This window comes from Sorex fumeus, unplaced genomic scaffold, assembly GCF_029834395.1.
Source record: "Sorex fumeus unplaced genomic scaffold, SorFum_2.1 ptg000030l, whole genome shotgun sequence".
NCBI classification, from domain to species: Eukaryota; Metazoa; Chordata; class Mammalia; order Eulipotyphla; family Soricidae; genus Sorex; species Sorex fumeus.
In genome coordinates this window covers 28,549,914-28,564,899 of record NW_026606087.1, presented here as the reverse complement: position 1 = coordinate 28,564,899, position 14,986 = coordinate 28,549,914, and the positions used below count along the sequence as shown (strand labels likewise).

Genomic DNA, 14,986 nt, shown 5'->3' with positions numbered 1-14,986 from the left:
TTTAAACTAGGAATTCTTTCAAACATTACCACAATACCCAAAACAGAGACATTACAAAAAATATGTATATACAGCCCAATATTCTTGACAAATAGAAAATCAAAGATATACAACCAAATCTAAGTGAATCATGTTTAATATTTTTTAAAAACATACATCATGACCAAAAATGAGCTTAACTACAGGGATGCAAGCTTGGTTGAACATATACAAATCAGTCAATCCACTATATCAAATAAAAAATAAGGATAAGAATCTTAGGATCATAGTAATAGATGCAGAGTAAACCTTTGCCTTGCATGCGGCTGACCTGGGTTCGATTCTTCCACCCCCCTTGGAGACCCTGGCAAGCTACCGAGAGTATTTCACCCACACGGCAAAGCCTGGCAAGCTACCTGTGATGTATTCTATATGCCAAACACAGTAACAACAAGTCTCACAATGGTGATGTTACTGGGCCCGCTCGAGCAAATCAATGAGCAACGGGAGGACAGTGACAGTGACAGTGACAATTCAAAAACCTCTTATTAAAACTCAGCAGCTTTTTTTCAATTTTTACTTGATTGAAATTCTGTGGTTGACAATCTGTTGAATAATGTTTCTCATGCACAAAAGAATTTCAATGTAGTAAAGATAAAATACAGCAAGCCCATTGTTAATATTAAAAGCAAAACCTTAAAAGGTGAATTTTTTTTCTAAGACAAACGCCAGACAAGGATTTCCATTCTCACCACTACTCTTCCACACAAAATTGAAACCCTTAAGCACAACGATTGGTAAAGGAAAACCAAGGAATTCAAATTGAAAAATAGGAAATTAATCTATAATAATAATAATTGTGGCACTTGCTAAAATCTCAGGGCTAGGACGAATGGAAACGTTACTGGTGCCTGCTCGAGGAAATTGATGAACAACAGGATGACAGTGATACAGTGATACAGTGAATCTATAATAATTTGCAGACAAAATAATAATATACCTAAAAACCCTAAGGATGCCATTATTTTTGAAAAAGAAGCTATTGGAACTATAAACCAATACAGTAAAATGGCAAATTATAAAATCAATATGCAAAATTCTGTTATATTTTTATATGTAAACAATGAATTTGAAGAGAACTAACTATATGATTCAGCAATTCTAAACATCAAAATACTAATTTAAGGGGCCAGTAATCTAGTATAGGGAGTAAGACTCTTATTTTGCATGTGGCCAACCTAGGTTGCATCCCCACATCACATATGTTTCCCAGAGCACTGGGAATCGCCAAGGGAAGTTCCTGAGTACAGAGTCAGAAGTAATCCTTGAGCATAACCAGGCAGGACCTCAAAACAAAAACAAATAGTAAATTAAAAATATGTATGCACATCTATGTTTGTTGCTGTATAATTTACAACATTCATGATCTGGAAACATCCCAAATATCCAATAACAGATAACTGGGTAAAGAAATTATGGGTGCACATGCGTGTGTATATGTGTGTGTGTGTGTGTGTGTGTGTGTGTGTGTGTGATACAAAGTTCTAAGAGAATATGAAAGATTGCTTTCTGTTATAACACAAATGGGAGAGTGTGTGTGTCTCGGTAAATGTAATAAATCACAAATCACAAATCACAAATCCTGTTAATCATCGATTGCCTCGAGCAGGCCCCAGTAACGTCTCCTTCATCCTAGCCCTGAGATTATATTCAAGGCTCTTTAGGAGAATGAGACCCATCATTGTTACTGGTATTTGGCATATTGGGTACGCCACGGGGAGTTTGCCAGACTCTGCCGTGCGGGCAGGCTACATTCGGTAGCCTGCCAGTTTGTCCAAAGTAGGAATGAGATAATAAGATGTCATAATAAGATGTTGCGTGGTCGCAAATGCGGCCGCGCGGTTCCAGAAGCTGGTTTTTATAGTCTCTGAGTCTTGGCCGCTGATGGGATTACACTGCGCCAGGGGGCCAGGTGGTGGGTGTGACCCCCGCCTACTGGAATTTGGAGGATCTGGGTGGAGGATGCTCAGCCCCAATCCGAGTAGGCTTGGAGATCTCTGCCGCGGAACCCACATGACCAGTACCTTCATGTGTGCGGAGAGTGGTCTCAGCATGGTGGTGGCTGGTCCTGGAGGTCTTCGGCTGCCGGAGCCCTGGTCGGGGCGGGGAGGAAAGCTCAACCCGCTCCCCTCCAAGGGGCCCCGGCGGCGAGGACAGTCAGGCACGGGGGCAGGAGACTGCACTGTTCTTCTTCCGGGAGCTGGTTTTTAATGTAATAAATAAAGTAAATAAAAGGAGAAAGACAAATACCAGATGATCTAATTTACATGTGCTATCTAAAAAAAACAAAGTAAAAGAATATAGAACATATTAGTGAATATCACCTCAGAATTTTTTGGCAGTTCTGAGATTACCAAGTGGGTGTTTTGAATGACTGAGAAAGACCAGATGGAGTGTGGGAGAAGGATATTGATACTTGCTAGTAGCATGTTAGAAGCATTGTACTTCAAAAACACAAATATTTGCACTCTTGTAGACCAATGTTTCTTTAATAAAAATAATTTATGGCATCTCAAGGTCTGCATCTTATTCAGTTTATATTTTAAGCATAGATTCTTAAAAGGAATGATGGGAAGTGTACAATACCATACTTAAGAACTTGAGTACTTGTGTGAAGTTGATGTAGTTATGAGTTTATGTGTTTATCTTGACCCTGAGTTCATAATTTTTGTATTGACTTACACTTAGCAGCAGAAATGCCTTGGTAGAGTAAGAAAATAATATCTATTTTATTAATTTTTCTGTTTTAATCCTCATTTAATCCAAAGATGATTATTTTATCATATAAATACAGCATATATGTGGTGCATTTATATTTTATATACACACATATGCATAAATGTATCAGAATGGAGATAAGAGAATGGCCAAGTCCGAGATGGTATCCATCACTACAAAATTCTTTTGTTCAATGAAAGAATACAAAAGAGAATATGTCCATATAATATTAAGAGTTTAGATTTGTGAGTACATACTTTGAGAGCACTCAGCATCACAAACTTGTAGTTTTTAAAACTTTCCAGAAAAGACAATGCAAATATGGATAAACCTTGAGGACATTACTCTCTCTCTCTTTTTTAATCGTGTTCATCTCCTCATTTTTTAAAAAAAATTATTAAATCACTGTGAGATAGTTATAAGCTATCATGTTTGGGTTACAATCACACAATGATCAAACACCCATCCCTCCACCAGTGCACATTCCTCACCACCAATATCCCCTGTATACCCCCCCTTTCTCACCCTCCCCCTGCCTCCATGGCAGACAAGATTCCCCATAATCTCTCTCTACTTTTGGGCATTATGGTTTGCAATATGGACCCTGAGAGGTTATCATCTTTTGTCCCTTATCTACTTTCTGCACCCATCTCCCATCCCGACCGATTCCTCCAGCCATCTTTTTCTTAGTGATCCCTTCTCTATTCCAGCTGCCTTCTCCCCTTTGCTCATGAGGCAAGATTCCAGCTATGGAGCAATCTATCTGTCCCGTGTATCTACTAACCTTAGGTGTCAGCCTCATGTTACGTTGTCTTATACTCCACAAATAAGTGCAGGAGGACATTACTCTCAAGTGAAATAAATTGGTCACAAAGAGGCAAATACTGTATTATTACAACTATACAAGAATTTACAGTAATCAACTTAATAGAACCAGAAATAATGGTGATAGCAGGCAGAGGTCAGGAAAATAGAAACCCTGGAATATTTTAGGGGGTGTAGAATTTTAATTTTACATGATAAAAAAGTTATGAAGATTAGTTTCACAACAAAATGAACATATTTATCTGTATACTTAAAATGCTTATGTGCATTTTACAGTTTTTTAGTTGAAAGAAATACAAATATTTGTTTATATTATTGCATAATCCTCAAGTGGAAATAGTGGTACAAAGATGTAGAAGGGACTCAGTAGGGTTGGGGAATGACTTATGTCAGAGTTTAAAGGCTCACGCCTCTTATGGTTAAACTGTTGGAATTATGGTCATGGGAAACAATTATTAACAATACTGTAAATCACATAATCTCAATAAAGCTTTCAAATGAATTAATTTTAAAAAATTGTAGGAGTGTTAGAGGAGATTTACCAATATGACATTCACAAACTTTCTTGGTACAGTATTTCAGAAGGGGAAAATTTCAACACAGCCAGAATGACTGGGGTTTTTGTCTATTGAGGTCTACGAAACCCTGAATGAGGCGGTAGTAGGAACTGGGTTGGTGAGGATGCAAAACACGCAAATTATTCAAAATTTAGGCAAATACTTGGTCATTTGCTAAAGCACCGGATGGTTGGGGATGGAAGAGAGAATTAAATCTGATAGACTGCTTTTCTGGCAGCGTGACTACCCAGGAAGGAGAATCTCCTTGAGAGAAAACAAGAGAGAGGAGGTCTAGTGGTAAGATCATAGACTAGAAGCCAGAGACACACAAATGGTCGTGGGAGTAATATTGCTCCACTCCCCCGACACATAAACTGAGAAATGAATGTTAAGCCCAATCTCATTTATAAAGGAAGATTATCCTCCCAATTAGTGAGACTAGAAAAACGAAAGTATGCTACTGTGAAATACATGGAACTGTTCCCAATTCATTAAGTTGTGTATTTTCAGCAATGTTTTTCTTCCAAACTGATATTCAGGCTTCAGATTTAGGCTTCATCTCTTTATGGGATTAGATTAATGATAGTAGAAGGGAGATTCAAATTTAAATGATCTAAATGAGGTCCTAACTCCGGTGTTCATTACTTATGGCAACTTCCTAAATTCATCAGCATGATAGTTTTCAGATATGGAACATGCTGCATTGTGGGTCTAAAGTATTAAGTGAGATAAATAGGTGAGAGTTCTTTGTAAACTGCAGTCAACAAATTTTTGTATATAATTTTTATTTTGAGACCAATAATAAACTTGGAACATTGCAGAAATATTGTTTTTACCTTGAAAATTCAAGTTATAATAATCAGCTCCTGTTAAGAGTAACAGACTGAATTGCCAACCATGATCAGATTATGAGTCAGATTGAAACTTGGTATTTTTCTTATTTGTGGCTGTTTTGTGCCATGCACAGCTGTTCTCAAGGCTACTAGCACTGCACTCAGGAATCACTTTTGTTGGATTCAGGTGACCACATGAGGTGTCAGGTATTAAAATGGAGTCAGATTTGTGCAAGCCAAACTCTCTACCCACTGTACTATCTTTCTGGCTCCTGAGGCTTAATATATAAAAAGAAAATCATTTTAACCTCAAAAATGATTGAGATCATAGATTATTTGTGCTTTAAGAAGACATATCGTTTATAATCTGATATAGATAAAATATTTCTCAATGGTAAATATATCAGGGCACTGGGAAGTGATTAGAAATTATTAAGCCTGAGATGGCGTTAGGATGTTATTTTGACCCGTACTCTAATATCTCTTTGCCATTCACATGGAATTAAGATTTAAAAAATACGAAATCACATTGTATTAGCTGTGGTATTGATAGGAGGTAGAACTTTCTTCGTCTTTCTTAGCCAGGTCAATAGACTTGAAAGAGTGGGAGACAAAGATAGTGAGAAAAAGAAGAGTGCAAAAGAAGAGTGAGAAAAATAGAGAGCGATAGAACAGAAACCAGGACAGCGTGAAGCTGGGTGGGGCCAGTATGCCTGGGGCTCCTCTTGAGTATTCACTCTTTGTCCTGACTCTGCTTCTGCCAGCTTCCTTAGCTCTCAAAGGATGGTCTTTATCAGAACAGGGTTTTTTTTTTTATTGTTATAAGAATATAGAAGAAAGATGGTAAAGAAAAAAAGGAAAAGGAACATAGATAAATAAAAAGAAACTACTATTTTTTCCTTCATTGAATCTTCTGAATATGACCAAAATCTTTAAATTGATTTTTGATATTCTTTAGATTAAAAATATTTTACTGAAAAAAAGTGACATTTGTCTCAGAGTTGAACTAAGCTACATCAATATTTTTTGTGTGTTTGGAAGTGAAAGAAAGAGATGATTGTTTTCTTTTGAGACTAATATAAATAAAGCAGGTGACACGATTTTTTCTATGGGAGATTTGGAATATCCAAAGGGAAATTCTTCCATTTCCCAGGGAGTTTATATCTCTCTAACCACTGAAGCTAATTAACTTTTCTGAATGGATATAGCAAAGCTCTTTTCTTTTGTGCCCAGCACTTTTCTTCTTCATTCTTGTCCTAGAAATTTAAGCACACAGTTAAATCTTCTAGGTCATTTGGAGAGTTACCCCTCAGGAGAAGGTAGACGGTCTCAATCTAATTTTGTTGTACACCCATCTGTAATTCATACAGATTTCCCATTCTAGCTGAAAGTTGAACATCTCTATGAACCTTCTGTAAGTTGAAATTGTGTAAGGCAAAGACTCAGCACTTATTTATATGGAAATGTTTTTGAGCACTTTCAAGCCCCAAATAACCTACGAAATCATCCAGTGTATAGAAGTATATACACATGTATGTAAAAGGATATTTGTTATTTATACAGAATAAATACACCATACACCCCATATAAAGCACTTCCTAAGGAAGGCATTTGCTAATACCACATGATGTCTCAGGGTATGCTGCCTTTCTAATCACTAATGACAAAAATGAGACAACACAGAACATAAAAGCAAAAGAGTTCCCCCAAATTGGGCACTGGTTTTGTTTTTAGTCCTTGGTCATAAAATTTTAAATTCTCTAACTTCTGTTTGTCAAACACAGGTGCAAACAATTGTAATGTAGGTCTTTCATTAAAGTGATGTAGCATAAGCCTTTATGAAGCCAGCGAGTGTATTTGTAAACATAGTACGCTTTCTTGCAAAAGCAAGTAACACAGGGGCATGGGTGGAGGGTCTTCGGCTCTGTGGTGATGGTGGTGGTGAGGTGACTGTGTATATCGACCATAAATAACAATATAATTGTAAATATGCTACCGTCACCCACATCATTAATTGATTAATTATACGAAACAAGTCATCAACAGTATTGATGGTCAGTATCGATGGCTCGTTCATTTTGCTTACCCTCTGCCTGCTTTGTGGTGATCATGAAAGAAAGGAGTTACAGGAGGACATAAACAAGAGGTATCTACCGCGTCCAGTAAGTGAAGTGACAAGGTGGAGTTCAGTATTGTACCTGTTGCAAACATTGATGCTTCTTTTCTTTCTGGTCCTTTCTCCTAGAAGTATCGCTATCAAGATGAGGATGCCCCACATGATCACTCCTTACCTCGACTGACGCACGAAGTAAGGGGCCCTGAACTTGTGCATGTGTCAGAGAAGAACCTGTCCCAGATCGAGAATGTCCACGGCTACGTCCTGCAGTCGCACATCTCTCCGTTGAAGGTCAGTTCAGTTTCTCCAAGAGCTCGTCACTGTGGTTGTTGTCTGCTTGACTAGGATGAGATATTTCCTGACCCTTTAGAGCAATGCCTTTCGAACCCTCGAGTGACTCTGGTTGCCAAAGTGGGTTGGACACTTACCAGGAAATCCCAATAGAGAGAGTTTCTTTCAATTCTTTAAATGTCTGGAAAATTCTTTTACTTACTGAGAATGGGTGAAGGACAGAGTCAGAGGTGAAAAATTGAAAGGGAAAATAAGCTGACCAAATATTTTAAAAGCCTAGCAGTATATCGAGGTTTTGTTTAAATGCTATTTCTCTCTGTTCCTGCTCTGTGATAAAACAAAGGAAGTAAATATAATGTAATCACACCTAGTAATTGCCTTGCTGTTCAGACTAAAAAGGGAAATGTGTGAGTCGGCTCATCAACACCTCTATTTTATATTACATATCCTTATTCTTGGCGTCATACTTTTCCAACACTTTTCATCTTTTTGTTTAATTTTGAACACTTCTTTTGATAAATGGTATTTTGACAAGAAAAAACAATTAAATGGGAATACAGATTTTCTGTACTTGGTTGCAAATAATACTGCCCTTTTATTTTCTGGTGCTATAAGATTTGGTGCTATGACTAAAACCTTATGAATGTCTGTTAAAGCATGCAAGCAAGCATGAAAATGCACTGAGTAATGATGTAATATGAGAGAACACATTTTAAAAATAAACTATCACATAGCCCTGGGTTATTGCTAAAGAAAACTCCCATTATTTCATAAGGCAGAACATTCACTCCACTACGACTTGTGGGTAACTTTGCTACAATAAAAGGTACAAGCATAAAGGTGACTTTAATGCTTTCTGAGATTTGATCGTACTTTCCAAAACATCAAAGAAAGACTCAATTATGTTTAATACATTTTTAACATTTTTTACACCTTAAATAGCCTACCATTTAAAAACCACATTGTCAGCTGAAGCAGATAAGGTGTTTGCTTTTCACTCAGCTAACCCGGGTTTGATCCCCAGTACCCCGGATTTGAGCCCACCGGGAGTGATCTCAGAGTGTAGAGCCAGGAGTAAGCCCTGAGCATCACCAGGTGTGGCGTGGAAAGTAAAATCAATTTAAGAAAAATTAATTTAAAACTGTAATATAAAAATACTTTTAGGTATAAAATAATTAAAACAATAGATAACTATTAAATGTAATGAGTTGTAGCATATATAATAATGTATATTATATGCCTCTAGGCTCATTGTGAAGTTCTTTGGAGTCTCTGAAAATACAAAACACACTAATAGAATATTGTATGTTTCATCTGGACAAGTAAAGATTGAGGGCTGGAGGATAGACAGTTTAGTTTCTTGGACTTCAAAGACTGCTAGGTGGAAAATATGAATTTGTGTCACCCAAACACCCAAATTACAGAGTGCTTTGTGTATTATGAATAGGAATATGTGCTTGGGATGAATATGAGAGCAAAGATTTTGCCGTTTAGAGACTCCCCTTTGCCCCCTTCCCCCACCACACACACACACACACACACACACACACACACACACACACAACCAAACATACTGCTTTGTGAAGCAAGAGTTCCCTGTGAGTTGTTTAGTCTAGGTCATGGCCTTCAAAGAGCCAGTGAAAGGCTCTCCAGCGGAAGGAACACCATTCTCTCTGGACCTGGCCAATCTAGGACCCATAACTCGTGTGGTCAGAGGAGAAGTTTCCTCAAACAAATGCTCGCCCTTCCTCTGTGTTCTGAGCAAGGCAGACTGTGAGAGCACTGAGCTGGAGAGCTAGGTTTCGTGGGCTGTTGACATATCAATATTTTTCCTTCTTGCTGAAAGAATCCCAGCAGTGAGTCTCATGGATCTTCCCTGCCTTATTTTTTTTTTAATTTCCTCCCTACAGGTTATTTTATTTTTATAAAGTAGTTCACAATATTTGATTACATTAAATATTTGAATAGCAATACCACCACCATTACACATCCCCATCACCATATTTCAGGAGTTTCCATCCCAAACCTCAACCCTTGACCCAAAGCAGAGCTGAAATAATTTATTTTGTATTGTTTGTTATGAAAAACCACTGAAAATGATCAAAAATGTCTCCATAGAGGAGAGTTGAGCCTTATGTGCTGATATATATATATATATACATATGTATATATATATATGTATATAGCATTGTAGCACTGTCCTCCCATTGTTCATCGATTTGCTCAAGTGGGCACCAGTAACGTCTCCATTGTGAGACTTGTTTGCCATGTCTGGAGCTTGCCAGAATCTGCTTTGTGGGCAGGATACTCAAGATAGTTTGCCAGCCTCTCCGAGAGGGACGGAGGAATCAAACCTGGGTTGGCTGCGTGCAAGGCAAACTCCCTACCCGCTGTGCTATCACTCTAGTCCATATATGTGTATATCTGTAAAAATATATATCCCTCTAAGATTGATTGCCTTTCACTTTAAACACCATCAAATGTGCACTATTCTTTGAATATTAATGGTGTCAGGTATGAGATATATCCCCTATGTTCCCATGAGCAACACCAGGAGTAATTCCTGAGTTCATGAGTATAGAACCAGGTGTAACTCCTGTGCATCACTGAGTGTGATCCAAAAAGAAACCCCCTCCACACAAAAAAATAAATAAATAAACAAAATAAAAATTATTTTTAAATGAACTCTAAAATTAACCCCCAAAGTACTAAGCTGAGTCTGATGACAAAAATTATTGTAAAATCTGGTGTGAACCAGTGAAAAATTATAGAAAATAACAAAAGCAGTATGATGTCTTCATTTTGATGTTAAACTTTCAGCAGATACCTTAGAATATTATCTGAATAGTTACAGTTTAGGTAGCCAAATGAGAACACAAATGCATCATAACCACGTTGTGCCATTATGTGTTATGATATTTGATGTCTGATTTGAAAAATGTCTTATTCGAGTTGAAGGGAAAATTTGCTTTTGCTGAAGCTCAGACTCTTATATTTCCATCTTATGTCTTACCTTGCCAAATTCTCAGAGATAGTTTTTTTGCATTTATAGGTCACCTTAATTAGATTTTCTAGGCAGTTATTTCTCCTGTCTGTCTGATTTAGTTATATATATTTGTTTTGGCCACGCCCAGTGGTTTTCAGGACTTAGTCCTGGCTCTGTACTCGGTGATTACTCCCGGACTACTTGGGGAAACCATATGTGGGTACTGGGGATGAACCCCTCTTGGACATCTGCAAAGCAAGCACCATACCCGATCTCTTATTGTTCTGGTCCTGTCTTATTTTTTACATTTCCTTTTTAAAAATAATATTGTTTTATGGTTTTACCATAATGATATCATTTATTAAAGGCAGCACAGGTCAATTTTAAAATTAATCTCTGATGAGTAGTAAACTCCTGAAATTGTTTCAAGGGGATGTAATAAAATATACTCAGCAAATACGAATGATGAATTCATATTTCTGTCCCCTTTAGAAGCACAGTTCAGTAATATGACCAGGAGGTGTTGTGAAGGGAATGGAAAGGTGAGTTAGTCCATGATTTCTGCACTCAGGTTGTGAAGTAGCTCATTTAAGTCCAGGATATTTCCTTCATGTCCCGTAAGAAGTATTGGGCACAATGTTCTTTTAGATTTTCTGACTGAAAAGATTATGTTTTTCTTCTAAACTAATGATGGTGATAAGGGTGTATATTTTTTCTCGAGTGAAAATACACTATGAATATGTAAGGCTTGCGGATTTCATGGTATAAATACTTCCATCATGGCTGATTTCAAGACAACTGCATATTTATGAGGAGAGAGTAGTTTGAGTAGGTGCCAGCATAGCACCGAACTATCAGATTCAAACCACTGGGAATTTTGTTTCCTGTTGTTTTATTTCTGAGGGTCACACCCAGCAGTGGTCAGGAATCACTTCTGGTGGTGCTCAGAGAAATATGTGCAGAGTACTGAACGAGGCCAGGTGCAAAGCTAGCACTTTGGTTGCTGTACTAGTTTCTCTGCCTCACCCACATGCATTTTCTTCTGTTCTTAGTTACTTTGTCAACAAAGTTATAGTATTATCATCATTTAATTATTTGGAAAGTCTGCTGTGAAGAAAATCTGTGTTATTTTCTCATGAAGGAACCCCATTAGTCAGAGAAATACTTAAAAAAGAAAATTCTGGATAAGATCTGCATATCTTTAATCACTTTGCTTTCTTCGATCTGTCTGTTGCTTGGGATAACTATGAAAGAGGGAAAAGTGATAAGGAAAAACATGCCATCAGTGAGTGCCCTCTGAATCCTACTTAAGTGTCAATGTAGCTATTAATTAGGGATTTTGCATATGACTTGCTTCAGAAGAGTCAGTTTGCTGGGAAATAAATCGTTTAAGTGCTACACAGAGAAGGCCTTCCTTCAGTCATATCTCTCTGTCACTGAGAGCAACTCAAAGCCTTACTTCTAAATTCATAATCTTTTATTGTTCACTCTTTCCTGCTTGATGAATGAGCATCCTTCGTGTGTTTTCATTAGGGTTCTTTGGCCAGGCTAAAGTAGGGACTTGGAAGTGGAAATACAATTATTAGAAAATTCAGTGTAATGATTACCTTCCCTTAAGATAGGAATGCTTCCTCTCTAGAGGAAAAGTCCATAAAGTAAACATACCTATAATTAAACATGAGAATTTTTTTCACACTCAAATATCAATTGAGTATTCAATGGATGTTTCATAGTAGATGATGGGGAAATAAAAGCAGTAAGATAAGAACTTAAAATATGTATCTTGGTCTCCTAGTGTACTTGAGTTCTTCGTAAATATTAGTTATTCTAACTCTGCCACCAAAATTCTAATTTCTAAGCCTGCTATGGAATCTCATGAATCTAGACATATGTTACTTTACAAAGTATGAGAGAGTGATTAAGACATGATAATGGACATGATCACTTAATCACTTAACTTCCCGTTAGTCGTTGATTTGCTCGAGCGGGCCCCAGTAACGTCTCCATTTGTCCCTGTCGCGTGCTAGTGTAGCCCAATGGCATCTCTTCGCTCCGGGAACATGGAGGGCCTCAAACCGATCGTTCATGATCTTGGCAAAGAAGTCTGACCATCTGGTAGGTGGGCGGCCACGCAGTCTCTTGACATCCCGTGGAATCCAATCAGTAACAGCTCTAGTCCAACGGTCGTCTTTAAATCTCATTACGTGACCAGCCCATCTGATTTTCGACACCTTGGCATATGAGACAGCGTCCCTGATCCTTGATCGTCGACGGATGTCAGAACTCCGGATTCTTTCTCTCAATTGAGTGAAACGTGATATTCCAAGCATAGCTCTTTCTATTCTTCTTTGGGAGACCTGAATAGCGTTCTCATCTTGTTTGCATAGGGCCCAGGTCTCTGAGGCATACGTTAATGCAGGAAGAACAGTGGAATCAAAGAGATGTGCCCGGAGCCGGAGGTTCTTTGTCCTCTTAGCTATTTCTTCGACGTTCTTGAAGGCGTTCCAAGCCTCTCTCTTCCTCCTGCACAGCTCGGGTGCCAGGTCATTTGTCATGTTGACCTCTCGACCTAGGTACACATAGCTGTTGCATTCGGAGATGGTCGTTCCATTGAGAGCGAATGGGGCGTCAGGAACAAGGCTGTTTCTCATAAAAATGCCAGGATTTAAGTAATCATACTTCTGGCATCTACCCCACAAACACAAAGACATTGATTTGAAAAGATACATACATACTTATGTTCATTGCAGTGGTTACTACAGTGGCCAGGATATTCAAACAGCAAAGGTATCCAGTGACAGATTTATGAATAAGCAAATTGTGGTATTTATTCACAGAGGAATACTATGCAGCTACAGGAAAAAATGAAATTATGCATTTTGCTTAGACTTGAATGGAATTGGAGGGTATGCTAGTCAATGTAAGTCAGAAGGAGAAGGAAAAATATTGATTTCACTCATCTGGGACATCAAGGGAAACAAGGCAAGAAAAAATTTGTACACTGGTAAGATTCTGGTCCTAGAAACAGACCTGAAAATTCCAAATAAGAGGGTGAGATGATCCTGAGTGACCATCTTACGAAGTCGCTGGTTAAGGTCTTAGAGACACTTTGAATTGAGACAAAATAACTTTGTACATCAAATCCATATGTTAATACGAGTATAAACATATGGCCCACACTATAGGAACCAACTATTTTTAAGTTCATGATGGGGTTTTGAGGGATCTTGGTGCAGAGATACTGGCACTAGTGGTGTGTGTGGAGTTGGGACATGTTTTACTTGATAATCCATGTTTTATTAATTATCAATATTAAAAATCACAGCGACTAAATTAAATATTTTCATTTTCAAAACACTTGCATTTGGTCCTTTAATTAAGTACGTTGGGCGTTGCTTTAAGGGCTGGAGCGATAGCACAGTGGATAGGGTGTCTGCCTTGCACGCAGCCAACATGGCCGACCCGAGTTCGATTCCTCCGCCCCTCTCGGAGAGCCCGGCAAGCTACCGAGAGTATTCGATATGCCAGACACAGTAACAACAAAAGTCTCCACTGAAGACGTTACTGGGCCCGCTCGAGCAAATCGAGCAAATTGTCTTAAGTTCTCTATCTGAGCTTCCTTTCTATAAAAAGGAAAATATATTTACCTCATTGGATTTTTATATGAAATAGCAAGTATAACTGCTTAGGAAGTGCTGGTCATATAACCAACCAATCACAAGTAGTGCTATTTGCTTTATTATTATATTCATCCAATTTCAAACTCCTTTAAGTCATTAGGATCCTTTAACAGTTTTTTTTCCTGGTCCACATCTATAGGTACTTGGGATTATTCTTGGACTGACTTTGGGGTGCTGCTTAAGGCCATGCTAGGACACTAATCAGTGTGTCCTGCATACAAAACATGCACTTTCGCCCTCTGGACCATTGTCAAGTCCCCAAGTCCCCAGAGTGCCATCATTTTAAAGCATCTGGCTCCAAATCCAGGGTTCTTTCTCATACCTTCCTCTAAACTATTCTTCACTTTTAAAAGAGACCGTAGATTCAGATTTTCTTTTGTGATCTCCGTATTTGTCGAAATTAGAGGTAACTTTTTTTAATATAGCTTCAGACTTAAAACTTTGGTATAATCTACAAAAAGTGTATGAAACTTCATTTTCAAAATAAGGATTATAAGTAATGGACAAATAAAGGAATATTGTAGAAAATAATTGTTGTTGTTTTGGTTTTTGAATCACACCCAGCTGTGCTCAGGGCTTACTCCTGTCTCTGTGCTCAGAGGTCACTCTTGGTCGGGCTCAGAGGACCAGAGAACAGAATGCAGTGATGGGTGTCAAATCTAGATCAGCTAAGTGTAAGGCAAGTGCCTTTCCAGCTGTACCAGAAAATTGTTAATATCTTTAATTCAGTGAGTAGTAAATTTCCACAGGAATTTGTCCCATTGCAAATCTGGTATTTAGGTGCTATATTCCTTTTAGAAAATCCTTTGAGACTGTAAGAATTTTTTTCTTAGCATCTCTTGATCACTTGAAGAATTTTCTGCAGAGATTTGCTTCTCACAGTAGGTCCCTAGGTCCTTGAACTCAGGAAAGTTCAGTGTACCACAATGCTTGTTTCTCTT

General features: G+C 38.0%; 1 protein-coding gene across 9 annotated transcripts in view; it reads left to right on the top strand.

Moving 5' to 3' along the window:
* DLG2 (discs large MAGUK scaffold protein 2) overlaps nt 1–14,986 on the top strand; it is a 1,600,462-nt gene that overhangs the window by 423,914 nt on the left and 1,161,562 nt on the right. For 6 of the 9 annotated variants that reach the window (XM_056115951.1, XM_056115965.1, XM_056115956.1 and 3 more), the window contains exon 2: nt 7,218–7,379. In XM_056115951.1, coding sequence (XP_055971926.1) covers nt 7,218–7,379 — 162 coding nt within the window. The remainder of the gene's footprint in view (nt 1–7,217; nt 7,380–14,986) is intronic. The other 3 variants (XM_056115953.1, XM_056115947.1, XM_056115959.1) reach the window with 1 other exon arrangement.